Source organism: Talpa occidentalis, unplaced genomic scaffold (genome assembly GCF_014898055.3).
Source record: "Talpa occidentalis isolate TD23 unplaced genomic scaffold, MPIMG_talOcc4v2.1 talOcc4.4, whole genome shotgun sequence".
Lineage (NCBI taxonomy): Eukaryota > Metazoa > Chordata > Mammalia > Eulipotyphla > Talpidae > Talpa > Talpa occidentalis.
In genome coordinates this window covers 66,276,888-66,298,341 of record NW_023604295.1, presented here as the reverse complement: position 1 = coordinate 66,298,341, position 21,454 = coordinate 66,276,888, and the positions used below count along the sequence as shown (strand labels likewise).

The following is a 21,454-nucleotide window of genomic DNA, read 5'->3' as shown; positions in this document are numbered from 1 at the left end:
GGACCGAAAATACTGCTGAGGGGAGCAGTAGGCGAGACAGGAGAGGTCTGCCATGCCATGTGGGTATCTCCCTGGCTGGGAATCAAGCCCATGCTGCAGAGGCTGCAGATAGCTTCACAGCACTGCGTTTAATCCGCTGTGGCACCAGGGAGGCCTAAGCCCACTACATTTTTTAGGTTGTGGTGAGGTGACTTCAAATAAATCTGAAGAAAGAATAATTAAAAAAAAAAAAAAAGGAAACAGGGGAATTTAAAATGTATTTCTGTCATTTATAAGGAAAAAAAAAATCAATGAATTCCAATGACATCCTCAGTTAATTTAGCTTTTCCAGATTAGTAGTAACATTAATGTATGACTTTGAAGTGCCACAAAATGCTATAGCTGTTTTAAGTGGAAAATTGTGTTTACTATCACTTTCCCCATTTTAAGGATGTGCAAATTAAATTAAATCAAATTTATTTTAAGTCTATTTTAGCAGGTCTAGGTTCAAACTGTGTTAGAGTTTGAACCCTTAAACTGGGTGCCTCGGGGATCTCAAAGGTCAAAGGATTAAAAATGCACCTCTGAAGCCCAGTTGCTACCCTTGTGGGAGGAACACAGAAGAAGCTGTTCTCTGTAGCTTCAGAATTGGTACTGTAGAGCAGCTTACATTTCAGGGAAATGCTCTCAAGAATTATACTTATGCATTAAAAAAATAAACTTAGTTATCTGAAGATCTGTAAAATTTAGCGTATGTTCCTCAGTGACATGAGTTAATTTCATTTCCGTCCCTGTGAGCCCTCCACAGGTATATCATAAATTGCTATGAATTACTGTGGCTGTGACCCATTATCATAGCAGGAAATTACATGACTCTCACAACTGATATGAAATGTACTGCTGTCACTGGTATGCATTAATTTCTAAGTAGTTGGCCATTTGTAATAATTCTGTAAATGTCCATCTTAGCACAGTTTTCAGTCTAGACAAGTTAAGCCAGTGTGCATGAAATTTTCTCCCATTATTTTCAAGCATTTATGTACTGAATTCTAAAATTATCTTTTTATTGGGCGATTTCATATTGAACATTTTTCCAATAATTGGAAACATGATAGTTTCACTGTCCTATTGTCTAATATATTAAGAGGAATTTATTCTATAAAAGGTAATTTTTTTGCTGTATGTAAACAGCAGTACAGAATGAGAAAATTTCTAATGGATGCTTATTTTTCCAAAATTTATAGAATTAGATACATGGTCCACAAAATGGTTTTCAACTATATTGATTATCTCTTGGCTGAGGTAGTTTTCAGACAGTGGCATGCTTCATGGTTACAATTTTTTTTAAATAACACATTTGAAAATATGAATCTTTTATAATAGTAAAAATATTTACCATTAAAATCAAACCTCAATAATGTAAATCACACTTTCCCTATCCTCTCCTTGATATTGACATTCTTTCCCTCATAGGAAAAATATATTCAAATTAGCAGTTTAATAAAAAAACTTTTGACAATATTGAATTTAAGCATGGCCTCCCTATGGTCTATTTTATGCTTAGCATATCCTATCCGTTGCAAGTTGATTTCTCTGGTTAGATATTTGCTTTTTTTATTTTTAAACAATATTTGCTTCTCCCCACCCCCTCAGATTGAGTCCCCATAGAATTCCTTCCCCAAGGCACCCGTGCACCATCACACACAGCACAGTCCTCTGTGCTCCTCCCTCCCTCCCTCTGATCCCTCTCCCTCCTCCTCCCCTGCAGTATGTCTCTGATTTATAATTGACTGTTTTTGCTTTGTTGTGTTTTGTACTGTTATTATCTTTTTTTTTTTTTACACTGATGTCTTATTTGGTTCCCCTATATTCCTGTTATAAGTGAAACCATCCAATATTTTTCTTTTCCTTCTGTCTTATTTCACTGAGCATAATTCCTTCTAGCTCCATCCACATTGCTGTGAATGGCGTGAGTTTATCTTTTTTGATAGGTGAATAATATTCCATTGTGTATATATACTACATTTTCTTGATCCAATCATCTATTTTTGGACATTTGGTGGTGTTTCCAGGTTTTGCCTATTGTAAATAGTGCTGCAATAAACATAGGGGTATAGGTGTTCTTTTGAATCAATGTTTTTGTGTCCTTTGGGTAGATTCCTAGGAGTGGATTGCTGGGTCATATGGTAGCTCCATTTTTAGTAGACTGAGGAACCTCCAGACAGCTTTCCATAGTGGTTGGACCTGTTTGCACTCCCACCAGCATTGTGGGAGAGTTCCTTTTTCACCACATCCTCACCAACATTTGTTGTTGCTTGTATTTTTGACATGTGTCTGGCTAGATACTTACTTTAATGGTTAGTCTTAAGTATTTTTCATAGTTTTTTTTTTTTCACTGCTACCCCATTATCTTTCAGACTCGTTATCCATAATGTTTACTATTCTAAAAATCTTTCTTATAAATTTCCTGACAGTTTCTAAAATTGACTTCTCTTTTCTTTTTTTATATTTTTGTAAATGCTTATAAACTTGAAATGGGTATTATGTTTACTCAATTAGAGCCACTCTATGACACATAACTATCCGGAATATTGTATAGTTACCAGATTTTTGAAATCCAGTGCCTTATTTTCCCAAAAGCAAACCTCTATGCTTTAATAGTTATATAAGTTTAACATTTGACACATCATATTTGATAATTTTTGTAACTCTCTATATATGTTTGGGAGGGGAAGATGATCAAAATCAGATTCTAGGGCCTCCCCGGTGGCGCAGCGGTTGAGCGCTGGGTTGCAAACCTGCCTGCAGCCTCTGCAGCGCCGGCTCGATCCCCGGCTGCTCCCGGCCACTGGAGGAGGGTCCCACATGGCGCGCAGAACTCTCCTGCCGCCCGCTGCTCCCCTCAGCAGTGTACTTCGGTCCTTCTGCCTGCTCTGCTCCCCGCTCTGGCTCTGGTGAATTCTCTCACCCTCCCGCGCTTCTGACTGTACCCAATGCTTGTATAAATAAATAAAAATAAATCTAATAAATAAATATTTAAAAAAAATCAGATTCTATAAAGGTTAATGAGTAATAATGAAAGAAGAAATAATAATTAATGCCTTTATAAAATCACAATGGATTAAAAAGCTAATGTAACCTAAGACAGAGTGCTCTTTAAGAATAGGTACCCTGTCTAATTCTTTCCTTACTTCATTATGGACAAAAAACTTGGCACATGGTATTTATTTATTCATATAAATTGAATATTCTTGAAAGGAAATATACATAGTCTAATGAGAACATAGTTTCATAAGGGAAAAAATACATTTGTTGCATACATCTAATTTTTTTTTCTGTTGATACATGCACTCTCCTAGGACAAATAGACATTTATGTGTAATAGCTTTTAGTAGTCAAAATTCTAATATAATAAGCTGTGTTGCTCTCTGCATATGTAGATGCATCTATTTTTTGGGGAAAATTCAATGTATAGTCATTCAACAGAGGTCATCTTATAACCTCTCTTTTGGATCTTTGCAGTAGTCTTTCTGAAATCCTTTTTTCTTTTCCTTGGAGACCCAACTCACAGTGGAAAGCTAACCAAGTGTCTCTCTTCAGTAGTTCCTCACTATAGCAAATGAAGTAGAGACATGTCAGATGATTTTGCCTATATTGACCCACACCTTTCATTTTGAAGCAACTGCCCTCATATCCAGTGCTCAGTGACCTGTTTTCTAGTCACACTGGATCCAGTTCCTTAAACAAGTTCTGTCTTCACATGACTTCCTGTTTACTCGCATTTTTCTTTACATCTAGGTTGCTATCTTTCCACTTCGTACAAGTTCTAGTCTTACTACCCTCCCATTTCTTCTGTCTTAATGCTTTCCCAGGTCTTTCCTTCTAGTAGTAACTCTTCCTTTCCCCAAAGCTCCTTGTAGAACCCCAAGTAGGAGCTTGGGGTATCATCATCTGCCTTAAATTAACCTATGCCTCTCCCTCCAGCATCAAATTCTAGACGAAAATATCAGATTTCACTCATTTTTTTTATGATCCAGTTTTGAAACTAGACTTTCTATGTAGAATTATTTAGTCAATGCATGTAGAATTGAATTATACTGCTACTATAGAGATATCCTAAAAAATCAAATCAACACCATCACAGAGAAAAACTATCAAATTATAGCAAACTATAAAAGCTAGTAGCATGTTTAAAACCAGTTGTCTTGAACTCTTACCAGGAAATATGTAATTGAAGGTAACCCTCTCACACAGGCTGTTTACTTCTTTTTGTAATGAACATATTTTGTGTCTACCACCAGATGTGAAATAGAGAACACTATGATTAGATCTGCTGGTTTATTATAATATCTTACAATTCTCTGTGGGTGGAGGAGGTTACTTAGGTGAGGTTTTTATGAGGCATGTCTGGACCTTAGCAAACAAGGAATCAGAAAATGCAATGAGGGAAGAGCACCAAGACCATGCCAGAACACAGGAACAGGCTACCTAGAAACTGTAGCTATAGATTCTGAGAAACCTCAGGTCTTGGACGCTGGTATATGGCATCTCAAGTAGAGAGCAAAAGTCAATAATCCAGTTGACCAAAATGACATTGATTCTCTCTTAGGGGTATGTTGGACTTCTCCAAACAATTTAAAAACATGAAATTAGTCTGAAAAGAGATCCAAAAGCAATTATTAAAAAAAAAAAAACTCCTTGACTTAATGGTAAATCAGAAATTAGAAGCATCAATATAAGGTAAACAGACAGACTGTGGTCAGTAGTCTTTTACTGACTGTGGTCAGTAAGGGACATTTGTCCATAGGTGCAGAAGTCATGGGCACAGCCCTGAGGTCTCAGTACCTTACCATGGATTCCCAAGTTGGGGATGAGCTAAAATTAAAGCCCCAGAATAATGACACAGAGATTGTGGTAGTTCTTGTCTCGGTCTGGAGAATTTAAAGATCAAAGAAAGGAAAAAGAATAATGAAGTCAGAAATTTTTCTAAGTACAAATGTGAGGTACTGTGTAAAGACAGATAATCCAGAGCAGGGCTGAGAGGAGATGCAAATCTCCCCAAACTTTGAGCTTTTTATAGGAGAAGTAAGAACTTACTTTTCTTACTTTCTTAGTATTTCCCAAGTTATTTTAGCCAGTGCGCTAAAGGTATTACAAGCTCTCCTGCTAAAGAAATATGAAGACTTTCTCCTTATGTTCTATGAGCAAGTAGCTGAAGAATGTATCCAAGAAAGTAGTTAATTACGAAAAATGAGTTAAATCCTTAATTGCTATTATTGGGGTTTATCAAGATGATAGTTATTTGGGTTAAATGCTCTTAATAATTAAAAATATATGTTCTCCCCAAGAATGCATGTTTAACTCAGTGGCAAAGAAATATGCAACCTCAAATATAAATGTAGCACCCCTTGCTATCTTATACTATCTTCTCATGATGGGGAAGTTCACTGGAAATGACTTTACTTAGGACATGAAGTCTGAATATTTGGATTTCAAACAGTTGTGGTATTTGGAAAAAGAAAAAGCAAGAACTCAGCTCTGAACTCTGTGGTCTAATAATGAAAGAGTAAGAACCTAGAAAGCTATCAGGACTTCTGATTTTGAAGAATCTGAGTTTTAGAGAGGGCTTGCACTCTTCCTGGGCCACTACCCACTCTGCTGAAGACATTACTGCCAGTACCCCTTGCAGAGTTTATGTCTGAGCATTTGGAAAATGAAGATATGATTATTTGTACCACCAATTCTGTTTGTCACTCACATAATTTTTTTTCATGTCTGCTTTGGAATATTTACAATGGCAATATATTCTAATAATTTATGAATCCTACACATTTGTTTTTAAATTATATTTAAATTTATAAAGCGGACATGTCACAACACAAGTTTTAAAAACATTTTATTGGCATAACATTGGTTTACATTTACATATAGGTTTCAGGTATATAGCAGCTTTAATTAATGATTTCTGGTGTTGGTGCTTTTGTTGAGAAAGTGCTCCTTTAGCAAATTTATTTCTGCTGTCTTTCATTCAGCTTCAGCTAATGCTCGAGTTAGAGACTTGCTGTTTTTGTATGTGGTCTGAGATGGCAAGTCACTATCATTTACAGGCAATTTGGTTTTCATTATAAATTAATGAAGCAATAATTGCTCTTTGCAACCTTTTATGTGTAAAGCAAGTGAGTGCTGTTTGCATTATCTTCTTGTACTTTATACCTCTGCATTCAAGGACTTGTGATAGCTTGCCAAATTAGCATTGTGAGAAAAATGTTAATCTGCAGTGAGATCTACATAATTAAAATCATATTTTAGATCAAATAAAAATCTCTCTGATGTCTAGAAAAATGTTCATAGCATGAGAAAATTGCAACTGATTAATCAGTTGAAGAATAAAATCATATCTGTTCCAATAAAGAATCATTGACCTAAACAGTCTTACCAATTATCTTATTTTTAAACAATAATGTCCATGATATAACTTTCTTTAAAATGTCCACAGGCACATTTATTCTTGGTAGTTTTTCTAATTCTCTACAGTGCCATTTAGAGAAGATTCCACATAATACTGGCCCTCTAACACTAGTGTTTTATTGTGACTCAACTTTGTTCACTTTTTCTAATATTAGACTTATACATTAATTTTGATTTGGATGTCACATTACTATTATGGGTGCCTCATTGAAAAGTCTTCAGAATTGAGACTCTTGTGTATACTTTTCTTCTTCCCCGGTGGCGCAGCGGTTGAGCGCGGGGTTGCGAAGCTGCCCGCGGCCTCTGCAGCGCCGGTTCGATCCCCGGCTGCTCCCCGGCCACCGGAGGAGGGTCCCACATGGCGCGCAGACCTCTCCTGCCGCCCGCTGCTCCCCTCAGCAGTGTCCTTCGGTCCTTCTGCCTGCTCTGCTCCCCGCTCTGGCTCTGGTGAATTCTCTCACCCTCCCGTGCTTCTGACTGTACCCAGTGCTTGTATAAATAAATAAAAATAAATCTAAAAAAAAAAAAAAAAAAAAAAAAGAATTCTATACAGTTGTCTCTTGCTTTTCAAAAGATCACCTTATCCCACTTTGCTTTTACAAAAGATCTACGCTAATACCTGTTTTCACAAACCTAAACAATCTGAAGAATTTTGCTTTTATAACAAAAGGTGGAAAATAAAAACAGCTTTCAGAGTATTTGGCAACTTCCATTCTAGAGGTAGAATGCAACCCAACTAAGGAGAGTACCATCCCGCAGCTACTTCCTTGGAACCCACAGGCTGGTATTTTTCAGATCACTCCATTTTTTCTATATTTTAGTATAATTTTAGGGTCTCTGTGTTATTTGGTATAATTTGGTAGGTTATGTTTTGGGTCTGGGAATGCTCAATTTCTTTTCATATATTTAATATTTAATTGCTTCTTTGCTTTGAGCCACTTTGGCCTATGAAGAGTTTCATAGGAGTACTTATACTTTAAAATAGCAGAGGAAATCTGTAAAGTATATTCAGGAGTAGAGATATGAAAATGGTATAATGCTGTTAATAAAAGTACAGTGTGAATATTTTCTTATGGTAACATATAAATATATCTTGTGTATTTAGATCTAGCATTTTCAAAAATTGTCCTTATGTTTTACTTCATTGGACCTTGAGTATGAAAATGAAGTAAACCAATTTTGTCTCCAGAAACAGAGTGCCTTTATTATATTCTAGACCCTCAATTACCAAGATTATTAAAATAAATAATGGCTCTTGTTTATTTGCTATTATTTTGTTTTGGGATTGTTTTCTTTCGCAAGGGAAAATTATAAATTGTTAAACTTTGTTTCTCACACTGGAGGGTGTTCACAAATTGATTTTGATAATTAAAAATTCTGATGTAAATAATTTATTTTTTTTCCTCTATGAAGTTCAAAGGTAAAATAATGCCATATTTTTTGCTTGTGTCATCAATTTAATTAATTAACATTTTATCTCACTGACATTAAAGTTGTGTTTTGCAATTTATATTTTTAATAAAAACAAATAGAAAAAGTGTTAACTTTTAAATGCCATTACTTTGGTTAAAAGGTGTTCAAAAGTTGCCATTCCTGATGAATATAATTAACTCCTTTAATGGAGAAAAATTTAGAAACATTTTTAAATATTCATTTACAAAGTTAAGAATACCCTATAAGAAAAACTATATATCCATTAGCCCCTTGAATAATTACAACACATATTAAAAAAATAACTTTTATGTATCTCCCAAAAGGTCAAGTTAATGCTATATACTAGAGAGTATATGAAGAGGTCTGAAATTTAGCAAGGGCGTTAAGAAACAATCTAACTTAACTTAGCATGTATCATGAAAGAAATTTATGGCAGGATTATAGAAGCCATCCAGGACAAAAGAGCACAGTTCAGTGAGGGGTGGATTTCATAAATAAAACCATAAATGGCAGATGATCCAACATGTCTTTTGAAAAAGTTCATTTTAATAAGTGCAAAGAATATGCTTAACTGAAACATAAAATTCCTTAATTTCAGACCTTTAAAATATAAATAGTAGTTTGGTGTCAGTGTTTGAAAGGAACACAAATGCCAAATTAAAGAGTTTGAAAGTTGTTGCATAGGTATTGGTATTGGATTCTGAATTCAAGAATGACATGGCAAAAGACATACTTTCTGGTAACAGTAAACAAAATTGGGCATGGCTAAAAGAAAGGGTACAAAAAAGAATAATAGCAAAAAAAATGGCCTAGCGGTTAATTCTCAGTGCTTCCACCACTATGGCCCTCTGCAGCCAGTGGCCTGAGGTCTGTCCCAAGCCATGGAGCTACCCTACATGGCACAGCAGACCTCTCCAGTTTTGCCCGCTGCTCCCCTCAGAAGTGTATTTCAGTAGATCCACCTGTTCTGCTTCCCACTCTGTCTCTGGTGAATCCTCGCCCCCTGCCCCCACACCACGGGCCTACACCCCAGTTCTTCTACACAAAAATAAATAAAATCTTTTCAAAGATACATACATACATATATACATACATATGTACATAAATAAAAACTTGTCACAACCTATTCTAAGGATCACAGAAAGGGGTGCTTCACTGTTCAGAAAAGTCTGGAAACTTTTTGTTTGTACACGAAAAAGGTCATATTAAGGTAAATTTATCTGCTACTACAACCACAAACGTCCAAATTGGCATGTATTTTCTGGCTTCCTTAAAATTCTATGTGGTTGAACAATGATAAGAATTTAACTGTTCATTTACATCTTCTGTTTATTGGAGAGAGGGTGGAACAAAATGACACATTTATATTTTTACTTCTAATTGTCTTTCATAGTTTCTTAACATATTTTCCTTGAAATAAGTTAAAGAAGTCATTCATGAAGATATATAGTAATGACATGTATAGAGCATTGCCCTAACTTGATTTTTCAAACTGACCAAAATTGAAAAAAAAGGTTAATAAAGATTAATCTTAAGAGGGATTTTTCATTTTCTTTTTAAATAACAGACCAAAACCCACAAAAAAATCTAAAATAATATGTTTTTAAAAACCCATTTCATAGTGTTAATAGAGATGACTGAGTTCAGGTTTGATATTAGAATATCTGGCTAGATTCAATCAATTGGTAAGTGACTTTCTCCTGAAGTTCCCACCAACAGCAATACAATTCAAATGTGTTTATCAAAATTGTAAATAAGCTGTGTCGAACTCAGAGACTCTTGCAAATAATATAAATTTAAGCAAAAGTATACATTCACTAAAGATTCTTCTTATTTTGTATTTTCTGAGATGTCATTGACACCCTCATCTTGTATTCACTGTTATTCATTATGCTTAACTTATTAATTCTGCCTCTTCTTTTTTCTCTTTGAATCTTCAGTGGGAAGAGATAAGCGGTGTTGATGAACATTATACACCTATCAGGACTTACCAAGTGTGTAATGTCATGGATCATAGCCAAAATAATTGGCTGAGGACAAACTGGGTACCCAGGAACTCAGCTCAAAAGATCTATGTGGAACTCAAGTTCACTCTGCGGGACTGTAATAGCATTCCACTGGTTTTGGGAACTTGTAAGGAGACTTTCAACTTGTACTATATGGAGTCTGATGATGATCATGGGGTCAAATTCCGAGAACATCAGTTTACAAAAATTGACACCATTGCAGCTGATGAAAGTTTTACTCAAATGGATCTTGGGGACCGCATTCTTAAACTCAACACTGAGATTAGAGAAGTAGGTCCTGTCAACAAAAAAGGATTTTATTTGGCTTTTCAAGATGTTGGTGCATGTGTTGCCTTGGTGTCTGTGAGGGTGTACTTCAAAAAGTGCCCTTTTACAGTGAAGAATCTGGCTATGTTTCCAGACACAGTACCTATGGATTCCCAATCTTTGGTGGAAGTTAGAGGTTCTTGTGTTAACAATTCCAAAGAGGAAGATCCTCCCAAGATGTACTGCAGTACAGAAGGTGAATGGCTTGTGCCCATTGGCAAGTGCTCATGCAATGCTGGCTATGAAGAAAGAGGTTTCATGTGCCAAGGTAGGTGTTTTCTCTATTTTGCATCAAGTGTTATTGTTTGCCTGGGAATTTATCATAGAGTAATTGAGAGAAGTGAACCCAGTCTAAACAGAATAAGTTTATAGCAAAGATGCCTCCAATTGTAAAATTCTGTGTGTAGACTAAAATTATCCCATTAGGTGTGCTGTGTGTTACAGTGATATGAAAGTGTTGGATTATGCAGTGCTGGCCCACACTCAACTCCATATGCTGTTTTTAAATTTTCCATGATATTTAATGACTGTGGTTGTTTTGACCAACTAAAAGAGAAAGAAAAACTATCTCTATCTTCCTGGTAGAAAAAAGAATTAATTTTAGGACTCAACTAATCAAATTCAAGCAGAATTAGATATTATGTTGATTTTGATGTTTGTGCTCATCTATCTCACAGCATTATGTCCTTCGTTAATTATAAAATAGTCTTCAGAGACATCTGTGCCTCAAACATGTGTTTACTTGTAAGTCATCAGTGCTTTAATAAGTATTACTTTAAAAATAGTGAGGTAGTCCTTCAGTGTTGATGTATAGAGGATTATTTTTTTTAATTTTTAATTTGCTTCATGATTTAAATCTTTGGCTGCTCAGGAGATTATTTTTGCTACACCTTAGCTTGGGATTCATTTTGAACCTTTATATAGAATCTGAGAACTTAAACTCTGCCATCAAGTTGATTTTCCTTAAAAGTAATTTTACATTTGAAGTAAAATGAATTGAAAGTTCATTTTTTACAAAAGATATGTAAAAAGAAAACTCCCACTCAATCCCAAAATTTGTTACTAGAATTAGGCAAAAAATTGTGTTTCAGAACACACTGAAATTATTTTTAAATTTTCAGAGGTATAAATATAGATATAGAGAGAACTTAATTACCTGGACCTTGAAACCCTAGTATCTGATCTTATTGTTTTCAGTTATACTCTGCCAAAGGTATTGAGCTTGGTGTGGCACTCATGGTCATTCAGTAAGTCTTAGGTCCATATAGAAGTTTTATTTATAAATTGGCTTTTCTCACAATATGAACAGATGATAGCATTTTGATTTTGACCATAGACATCATTTATAGAAAAAAATTTAAATGTGAGCAAATGGTATAGTCTAGCCTCATACTTCTCCATGTTATTTAGATCTTTGGCAAGTGCCATCAAAATACTGTAACTAAATATGGTTTTGAATGTTCTAAATTGAAACAATGTACTAGTTACTATTTCCTTATATACTTGAATGGAAAGAAGTTTTAATAGCTGTTATATTCTACTTTTTATTTTATCACTATGGTCTTCTTTGTCATATGTGATACTTCAAATTTGTTTGAAATAAAATAATACAAAGGCTAACTCAGGAGGAATTAAAAAATAGTTCAATGCCTCTGATTCCTCTGATTTTATTTTTACAGAACCAGTCTCTCTATACCACACCAGGGGAGTAATAGATGTGTCTTCATTTTTGTGTTATTTTTATCAATTTGTACACAGCATTCACTTATAAAATATTCCATTGAGCAAGAAACCTAATCATTAGATAATTATATTTTAATTTTTATGTTTTGTTTTCTATTTCATTCAGTTATAAGAAGTAGAAAAATAAATATCAGTGAAATAAATAGAACATATAGTAATGGAAATGTGATATACAAATGATTAGCTTATATTTGTATACCTGTTGTGTTAAGTACATATTTTAGTAAAATAAAGTACATCACATTAAATTGTATTCAGAAAAGTTCACAATGAATTCAGAATTGTCATGTTTTCAATTCAATCCCAATTTACTGAATGACTTTTTAAAAGGGCTATGGGGGTATTCAGTGGTACAACATGTCAAGTTTACTCCTGGAGATAAAATTTATGCTAAAGTTTTATATTCTTGTGCCTTGTCATTTATCCTGTTAAAGGGTCTCCGCAGTACCTCCTTGAGATAGCATTCCTATAATATGTGCTCCCTCAGTGTTGAAAAATACTAGCTTTAGAATAGGAGAGACATATGCATAAATAGCAAATTATTCTAAGGAAAAGATCTTTAAGATAAAAAATAATTATATTAGAATTCAAAACAGTGCATAAAATGGGATCTGATTGGAACTTACAGGGGGATATTTTTAGTGATATAATTTAAATGTCGGGCATATTACTCAGGTTATATCTTGATGTTCATTGGTGTTGCTAGGTGAGTTTTGGAGACCTTGCAGTTTTCATAATAATAACAATAAAATTGTTGTGTATTCAGGTTATTAGAAAATGTGTCAGGGTTTTCTACTTTATTGTGATTAATATGTAGTATTGAGTCTGACTAAATTTTGTTTTGACATATTCTTGTTTTAATCTTTTAGTTTAGTTCATTAGTCTTCTTTGTCTTGAAAATTCAGCATTCAACCAATTAATTCTACAGCATGGTATCTGATAGTGTAGACAGTGGAAAATATGTCTTGACACTTAGAATTTTGATTGTTGTCAGTGATGATGCTGGTATGTACTGTGGTTGTTATGGTTTCCTTTTTAAATTTTTCTTTTTTAATAAACTTGTAGACTAGTTAGGAAAGCATTCTTTGATTCTGGGAAATCAGCTGTTGAGCAGCAATATGTTAATTCAATGTCTTTTTTTTTTTTTTTTTTTTGGTTTTTGGTTTGTTTTTTGACATTCAGTAAGCATTTACTTACCAGATACTAGACACTGCTGATTTGCTAAGTAATACCCATGACTTATCTCATTTACGTTTCAACATACCATATAGGTGCATACTATTGTTTTCTCTGCTTTAAAAATTTGAATGAAATTTATTAATTAAACCTTGCCATAAATTCCTCAGTGAGTGTATGTTGGAGTTGAGATATGAAACTTGTCAATCTGATTCTGAAGACTGCCATCAAATTTCAAATAATACTGCTTCTCTATGATTCAGTTTAATGGTGATAGGCAGGGAATCATATAGAGACACAAATTCTACTGGAGTTGAAGTGCTACTGTGTATGGAAGGATAAGAGGGACTCAGAGAATTGGCACACAGTAACCAAGGATCTGTTAATATAGGGTTTATTGACTTTAAGTTATTCCCCACATCTTTCTGTTTCGAGGTATTTTTATGAAGCAAGACTTAAGCTAAAATGGCATGTCTTGGTTAGATCAAGCTTAGATGGGCTGAGATCTGATAAAATCTGCATATATGGATTGCTAAGCATCTTACATATGCAAAATGGTCTACCAAGCTTATTTCAATGTGTTTCTGACCACCTAGTAGTACAAAGTAATACTTGTCCAGACAGAGAAGAAATGTAGACAAATAAGTCATTGTATCTACCTATCAAGACCTCACAATCTAATATGAAATAAAATTGATTCTAAATTAATCATTTTAATGCAAGACAGACCAGTAAATCTTCTACCAAAGGTACAAGGTGCCTTGGCAATGTAGAGGAAAGAGTTTAATTTTGAGTATTTCAAAATTAATGGAAATAGTTCATTGACAAAGAGAAGCTTCTGCATAGAGAGTTTTGGACTTATAATTGTTGTACTTAGAAACGTTTAGGGTAGGGAACAATGCCTAATTACCTTAGGCAGTTTACATGTTCCAGAAGAGATTTGTAATTTATTTATTGAAACATTATCTTAAAATTTTTGAATTTATTTAAATCCTGTTAGAGTTTTTGTTTTGGGATTGTTCCACAGAAAGGCCTCATAGAGAATCTAAATATTGTGACTAGGTTGTTTTCTAATGTTATTTCTGATGTGTTTTGATTTATCTATTTCACTCTAGAGGGGTAATTAGGACAATTAAAGTTAGATGAATTAAATGATGAAAATGTGACTATATGTTTAATAGAAAAGTATGTTGGTTAACACATTTTATTGCCCAAAAACTCATCCATCAACTTCAGAGCTATAAATGAAACCAAAGTTATTTTTGGACCAGAATCCTAAGCACTGCATTATACAATGCAAAACTTCACAATTGTCTACCTTTCCTGCAATGAAAAAAATGCAGTAGGAAGTATTCTTTACCCTTTATTCAATTATTCAACAAATATTGAAACTTTAATATAGATCAAATATTCTATTAGGTGCTGCTAGTTAGGTTGATTCATAGTTAAATAGTGTGTGTGTGTGGGGGGGTGTATATGTGCTTAAAATATTTTGGTATTTAGCTCCAAAGGAATATAGATTTTTTTAAAGTATTCTTTTTTTTTTTAAAGATTTTATTTATTTATACAAGAACTGGAGTATAGTTCAGAGGTGCAGTAAGGTGAGAGAATTCACCAGAGACAGAGCAGGGAGCAGAACAGGCAGACAGACTGAAAATACTGCTGAGGGGAGCAACGGGCGAGGCGGGAGAGGTCTGCCACACCATGTGGGTTTCTCCCTGGCTGGCCGGGAATTGAACCTGTGCTGCAGAGGCTGCTGACAGCTTCACAGGGCAGCGCTCAATCCGCTGCACCACTGAGGAGGCCAGGACATAGATTTCTAAATAAATTGTTTAACAGAGAGCTATGTTGATAGAAATTTAAACTAAAAAATAAGTTTTTAGTATGTTGAGGAAGGTATGAGAGACTGAATATTGGGAAAATAAAATTGTCTGCCCTTATGCTCTTTATTTTGCTGGCTTTCTTTTCTTTGCTAAGGAAATTAAAACTCAAGAAAACTATATATGCCTTTCTCTTTAACTGATTAGAGAAGGAAATAAGGGAGAAGTGAAAGCCTCATTTAGGAATTGCACATCAAGCAAACTAGAAATATAGAAAAAAGTAGCTTTAGAGGCTCAAGTGCTTAGAAATGCACGTAAAATGCAAACAAAAAGATAACTACACAACTTGAACTAATAAGGAGATTAGTGAGAAAAGTAAAAAAAAAAGTATCAGATTTGATTTTCTAGCCATTGTTCTAATATATAATATAAAAATAAAACTTTTGTTTCAGTGTTTTCTCCATTTAATGGTAGAGGAGGAAACTGTGATATATTTTAGAATTTATCATGTGTGTGTCTTAAGTCTGTTTGGGCCATGTTCCTGGAATCTGGGCAAACTTGCCAAATGTTGACAGTCAGTTAAATTGCACGTTGTGTTGTTTTTCTAGAATATCAATAAATCTGCTTTAAAAAGATAATATTGAAAAATTAATATAATACTAAATCATCTGCTATTTGCTTTCTTCATTGATCAGAATTTACAAGATATTTTATTTGAGAAATGCTATATATTTCTTACATTCAAGTATAATTCTTTTCACTTTAAAATTAGAGACATGGGAACTTTTTGCATTAATTCTAAGGAAATGCAATTTTCTTTTTTTTTTTTAATTCCTGACTAATGAATTATGTTATCTGCTTTGATTTCATTTGGAGAGATTAAATGAGAATGCTAATGGCTTTTTATATAGTCAATTAATTACATTTGAGGCAGATACGAGGAGGTTACTATAAATATTCCTGCTTCTACAAACTTTGTTTAGACTAAATGTACCAAGTACCTTATTAATGTCACTGAAGAATCTGTTGCTCTATGTTTTATCTCTGTGCATTCATTGAAGAATGCAAACTTTATTCCTTGTTCCTGTACATTAGCAACTTAATAGAAAAGTGTGTTTGATATAATGTATGAAGACACCTAGACTTTTTGATGACTATCCATAATTATGTTTGTTTCAGCTATGATTATTATACTAACTCTTATTCTCCCTCATTCTTCTGTCACTTCAGAAACTCTTGAAGAAGCAAATTTCAATAGCTTAATAATTTACATTTAGCTGTTCCTAATCTTTTTTTGATTGCCATTTGCTTATAGGATTGTCTTGTAGACTTTAAGTCTGTGCTTGTCTTTTATTGGTAAGATGAGTTTCCTGTAGAACAGTGGAAGATTGGACTTTGGAAATCTACTCAGCCACTATATACCTTTCAACTGATGGATTCAATCAGTGATTTACAGTTAAGGTGATTATTGAGATATAAGTGCTTATTACTGTTTAGTTGCTGTTATTTTTTTTTTTTTTTAGTTTGTCACTGTCATCTTTTTGACATCTTCCTCTTATCTTTTGCTTGGGTTTCATTTTTATATTATATGTTACTTCTGTTGATTTTGTTTTAAGTTCTGCTGAGATTAGTTATTTGTGGACTATTTTTGTAACAGGTTGAATGGTCTGATCTCATAAAGGGACTACAAACTACAATGTTGCACTCTTCTTCCTAGATGTATAATATAGGTGTCTCTACCTCTATATTTGCTTTTTGTTGCTTTATAATAACCCACTTAGTACTTCCTTTTGTTTTTGGGTTTCAGTGAAGCTCCTTACTTGCCTTTTTTTGTCCAGAATGACAATTTTGAGAGAAAGGATTCTAGGCTTGAATCTTTAGTCTTTGGGTACCTTAAACAGCAACTGTCATTCCCTTCATGCATATAAGATTTCTACTGAGAGTTTATAGACAGATTTATTGTTGTCCCCTTATAGGTCACTATTTCCTTCTTTCAATGATTTTAGTATTCTGTTCTTGTCAATGGTTTTCAATGATCTTGTTATGGTGTGTCTTAGAGTGTGTCAGTCTGGTATTATTTTATTGGAACTCTTTTGGTCTCTTTAGACCAGAATGTCTGGTTTATTTTCCAGATTGAAATGATTCTCAGTAATTATTTATTTAAATAAATTTTATATGCTTTTGTCTTTCTCGTCTCCTTTGGGGACACACATGATATGGGTGTTCTTTTCCTCTTGGATGTCCCAAAGAGATCTTACACTGTTTCTACTTTTTGTATTCCTTTCTCTCTGTGTATATCTATTTGTGTGTTCTCTGCCACTGTGCTTTTGGGCTCATCCATAATACTCTCCATTATTTGTATTTGTTTCCAATTAAGGGCCTCTATTGTATTTTTCAATAGAGTTATATTATTTTTCAGATCCATTCATTGTAGCAGTGTCACATTTTGTTGATCTTTGTTGTATTTCTGTTTTATATCATCCATTGTTTTATCATAATTCAATAAACATGGCTATAAATGTTACCTTAAACTCCTCTTCAGGCATATTCCATAATTAAGCTGGACTGAGACGTTTCTCACTTTTTTCCTCAAGCATTTCTCCTATCTCTTCATTTTTATTTTTTGTGGTTAGTAATAAGGAGTTTCCTTTTTCTTTTCTTAATAAATCAGTTTTGCAGCCCTTCTACAAAAAGCTGGATATAATTCCAGATTTTATACCCAGGATTTGTAGGTGCATACTTCCTTTATGCTGACTCAGAATGCCGTGGCATTGCTGCCAGTAAGGGGGGATAGATAGAAAAGAACCAGACAGTAGCCACAAAGGATCACTCCAGTGAACATCATCATTTTAAGCTTTCTACAGTTCTGTGGGTACCCAAGTTGTGTGGTGGGGTTGACAGTGCCCCCTCCCCCCGCCCCGCTCAACTCTTTACTCAAAATATGTCATAGTCTTATAGCAACCTCAGTCTCTAGACTGGACAGCACTGGGTGAGGGCAATAGCTGGTACATCACCACAACTGGAAATTGTTTTCTTTGCTTTTTGAGTATGAAGACTTACCTTGGGTGCTCTCTCTTGAATTTAGTATCCAGATGCTAAGTTCTGCTTAGTGAGAGCATTAAGTTGTCTTGGTTTTTGTTTTTGGGGGCTCGGGGTGAGTAAAGCAAGTATGTCAAATATCATACTCTCAGGATTCAAATGGTAACTTCTTCTATGAGGAGACACAGTGATTGATCTGACTTTCCCCATTGTTTCAGGGTCTGATGATTTAGACTGGCATCCTCAGGCTTAAGCTAGTAATCACCATTGTGTACCTCTACTCCTCTGATTCTCCAATGGTGCACCCTCTGTCCTACACTTCACCTTTGTACCCCCTCTTCCTATGTAGTGCCGGCTTACCAAAGTCTGATGTGGACATATACTGGAATTAACAGCAGAAGGGCTCTGCACAACAACTTCTCTCTTTCCAGGGAGATGCCCTACTCTGGTATTGTAGAAAATGCAGTGTAAGGAAAGATTTTCCTACCCTTTTCTGCTGCAACATTGCTTGTATGTAGTAGTCCTCCATGCGTCTTTCTGGAGTTGCTGAGTCCCAAGAATATCGTTTGTCAGTTGTTTTTTCTAAGCAGCTTGAACCTCAGTTTCCTCAGTCACAAAAAGGGAATGAATGACAATGTCAATCCATTAGTATTGACGATAATATATGGCTTAGCCCATTTTATGTACTGGCACTGTACAGTATCTAGCACTTGTTGTCAATCACCAGTGTGACCTGCCTCCCTTACTTTCCATTTCAATCTGTGCTAAACTACTTAGCTATAACCAACTCACCCAGTCAACAGTTTCTTCTACCTTAAGTCTTAGACCTTACAGATACCTTGAAGGAGAGAAAATATCTCTAAAAGATTTGTATATTTATATGCACAATATTCATTCACTGGTGTTCCACCATTTCCAAATAGCATTTTTCTTTCCAGAGGAGACTTCACTTTTAGTTCCATTAAATTTTTAGTTATTCAATACTAGGTAATATGTCCTCTATTTTCTTATTGTAGGCTTTTGTTTTTCTTATTCCAAACAGCAGTCGCTCTTGATTTTTCCCATCTGGTATTTGACTTAGTGTCTTATTCTTTCTAGTATGAGTCTTTTTCTCGCCTTGATTTTTCAAAAGCAGCTTTAAATTTACAGTTGGACATGATTACTTTTAGATTTTAAGTGTTAGGTTTTAACTGATTTAAGACTTAGCTTTTAATTGATTTAAGAAACTGAAATTTAAGAAACAACAACAGTAGTAAAATAATATAAAAATGGCATTTTTTAAAACATTAAACCTAAATTTTTTTATACTGTGTTGTCTTAACATTTATTGTGTAAATGACTGCTGGACATGACAAAATATAATGCTCTTACCTTGAAGGAATCATGTGAAGAAAAGTTAAATAATTGAGTAAAAAGAGTCTACTTAAGAATCACCCAAATAGTAAGGAAAAAAAAAAAAGGTAGTGGAGAATTAGTTTAAATTATATGAAATAAGTGCCAATGTGCTTACATAAATTACTATATGATATTACTAGAAACTTTGAATAAAAGTATGTCAGTACACTGTGTATCTAAACAGTAATTAAGTACAAGCTCTATTCATATATGGAAATCAGAGGAAAAATAAGAAAGGCTTTTGGTTTGTGATTTAGTTAAGTTTTGTAGTCCATTTTTGTGTCTATATAAAAACAAACAATATAAATTTAATCCATGAATTTGCATGTTTCAGATACTAGAAAGAATGGAAATTCTTTGTTCTGTATATACTACATATCAGATTATTTTGAGCAGTCAGAGACAATTTAATTGCTAACATATTGAGAAGAGATATGATGGTTTAAATTTAGGAGGTAAAGTGAATTCATTTCCAGCCATTTAAGTAACTCATAATGTATAAGGACAAGTTTAATGATCAGTAGTGAACCACCATAAAGGACCTTACAAATCACAATTAGCATATGATTTTATGTATATGCTTTCAGGATATCAAGTGTCTTAAATTTTGTTTTTGTTATTTTTTACTGTGCTAAGTTCTGTAAACTTTCAGAGGCTTTGTCTGCTTCACTGTTTCAAAGGTACAAATAATAAATGATGTAACACCTATATGCCCAGTGTATAGTCTTTGGGGAACACAAATAACTTGCCCATTTAGTACTTTATTTGCTTGAAACTATGCCTGTGGGGAAAAATGATTTTAGCTTCCCAGGACAGTATTCATTGTGGGAATCTAAGACATGGAAAAAATAATTTCAGCTTCAGAAAGTAATTCTAATTTTACTTGAAAAAAGTTTCTGTTCATGCATTTTCAGGCTCATCTCTAAAGGAAGAATATTGTTTTCTGTGTCACTCACTAATATCTATTCAATGTAAATTCAAATTAAAATAAATGCAAAGTGATCAGCATTTTCCAGAAAAAAGCTTCATCCAAGTCTATTTTTTTGTGAAAGATAGAATACTGGTTATTTTGGATACATAATTACTATAGTAATTTTGGTATCTTAATACATGTCACCTTGTCAGAAAGTTCATGGATCTGCCATCCTAATTTAATGTCATGTCTAGTTGGACCCTGCAGGAAGTCTTAACATTTCATTTCTCTCATTTAGATTACTTTGAAGTTTATATGGACAGCCTTCTTTGGTTCTGATTTACAGGATGTCATTTTGTTAAATAAATTTATAGTTTATATATAATATAATTTATGACTCTTATAAACCATATATGTCTTCAATTTTTATAAATGTATCCTTTTTATCTCTACCTGTACATATATTATCAAACCTTCTGTACTGTTAAATATGAAGAAAGCACTGTTATACTTTTCAGAATCCATGTAATATTTCTGAAGAGAAATTGCTGATATGTCTTTAACTTTTACAGTTTGTTTCATTGTTTTCAGTCAGCCTCTCCCAGAGGAAGGGAAACCATTCCTCATATTAAAAAAAAAAAACAACTGAAAACTAGATCCTTTTCCTCTTGAAATACTTAGATTCCATGAAATACATTAATGATAATTTCACAATGAGTGCTTTGCCAATGCAGATTCATTGAATATTTTCTACCTTCTATCCTGTGATTTCTCCCCCACTTCTGTCTGTGTTTGGAGTTTTGACAATCCCTTATTAGTTCCAGAGTAGAACTTATAACAGCTAATAAGAGCTTGCATTACAGCTCTGACAGCTGGCACTAAACTTTAATAGAGAGCAATTATAGAGAGAAGTATAACTTTTGATAGTATTTGATGAAAGTGCTCTCCAAGTAAGAGCCATTTGGAAAGAATCATGACCAGAAAGATTATGTGCATATTGTAGCTTTTCCTCTTCCAGGATATGGACAAAACATCCTGTTAGCAGATAACTTTCTAGTAACTTATGGATGCCTCTTTTCAGGAACAGAAAGATAGTAGTATATATACACAAACTTTGGTCACATTGTCATCTAGTCCTCCGAGATGCATAGATA

General features: G+C 34.0%; 1 protein-coding gene across 3 annotated transcripts in view; it reads left to right on the top strand.

Moving 5' to 3' along the window:
- The window catches only part of EPHA3 (EPH receptor A3), a 323,744-nt gene that overhangs the window by 99,997 nt on the left and 202,293 nt on the right, over positions 1 to 21,454 (top strand). For all 3 annotated transcript variants that reach the window (XM_037526637.2, XM_054700691.1, XM_054700690.1), the window contains exon 6: positions 9,822 to 10,482. In XM_037526637.2, coding sequence (XP_037382534.2) covers positions 9,822 to 10,482 — 661 coding nt within the window. The remainder of the gene's footprint in view (positions 1 to 9,821; positions 10,483 to 21,454) is intronic.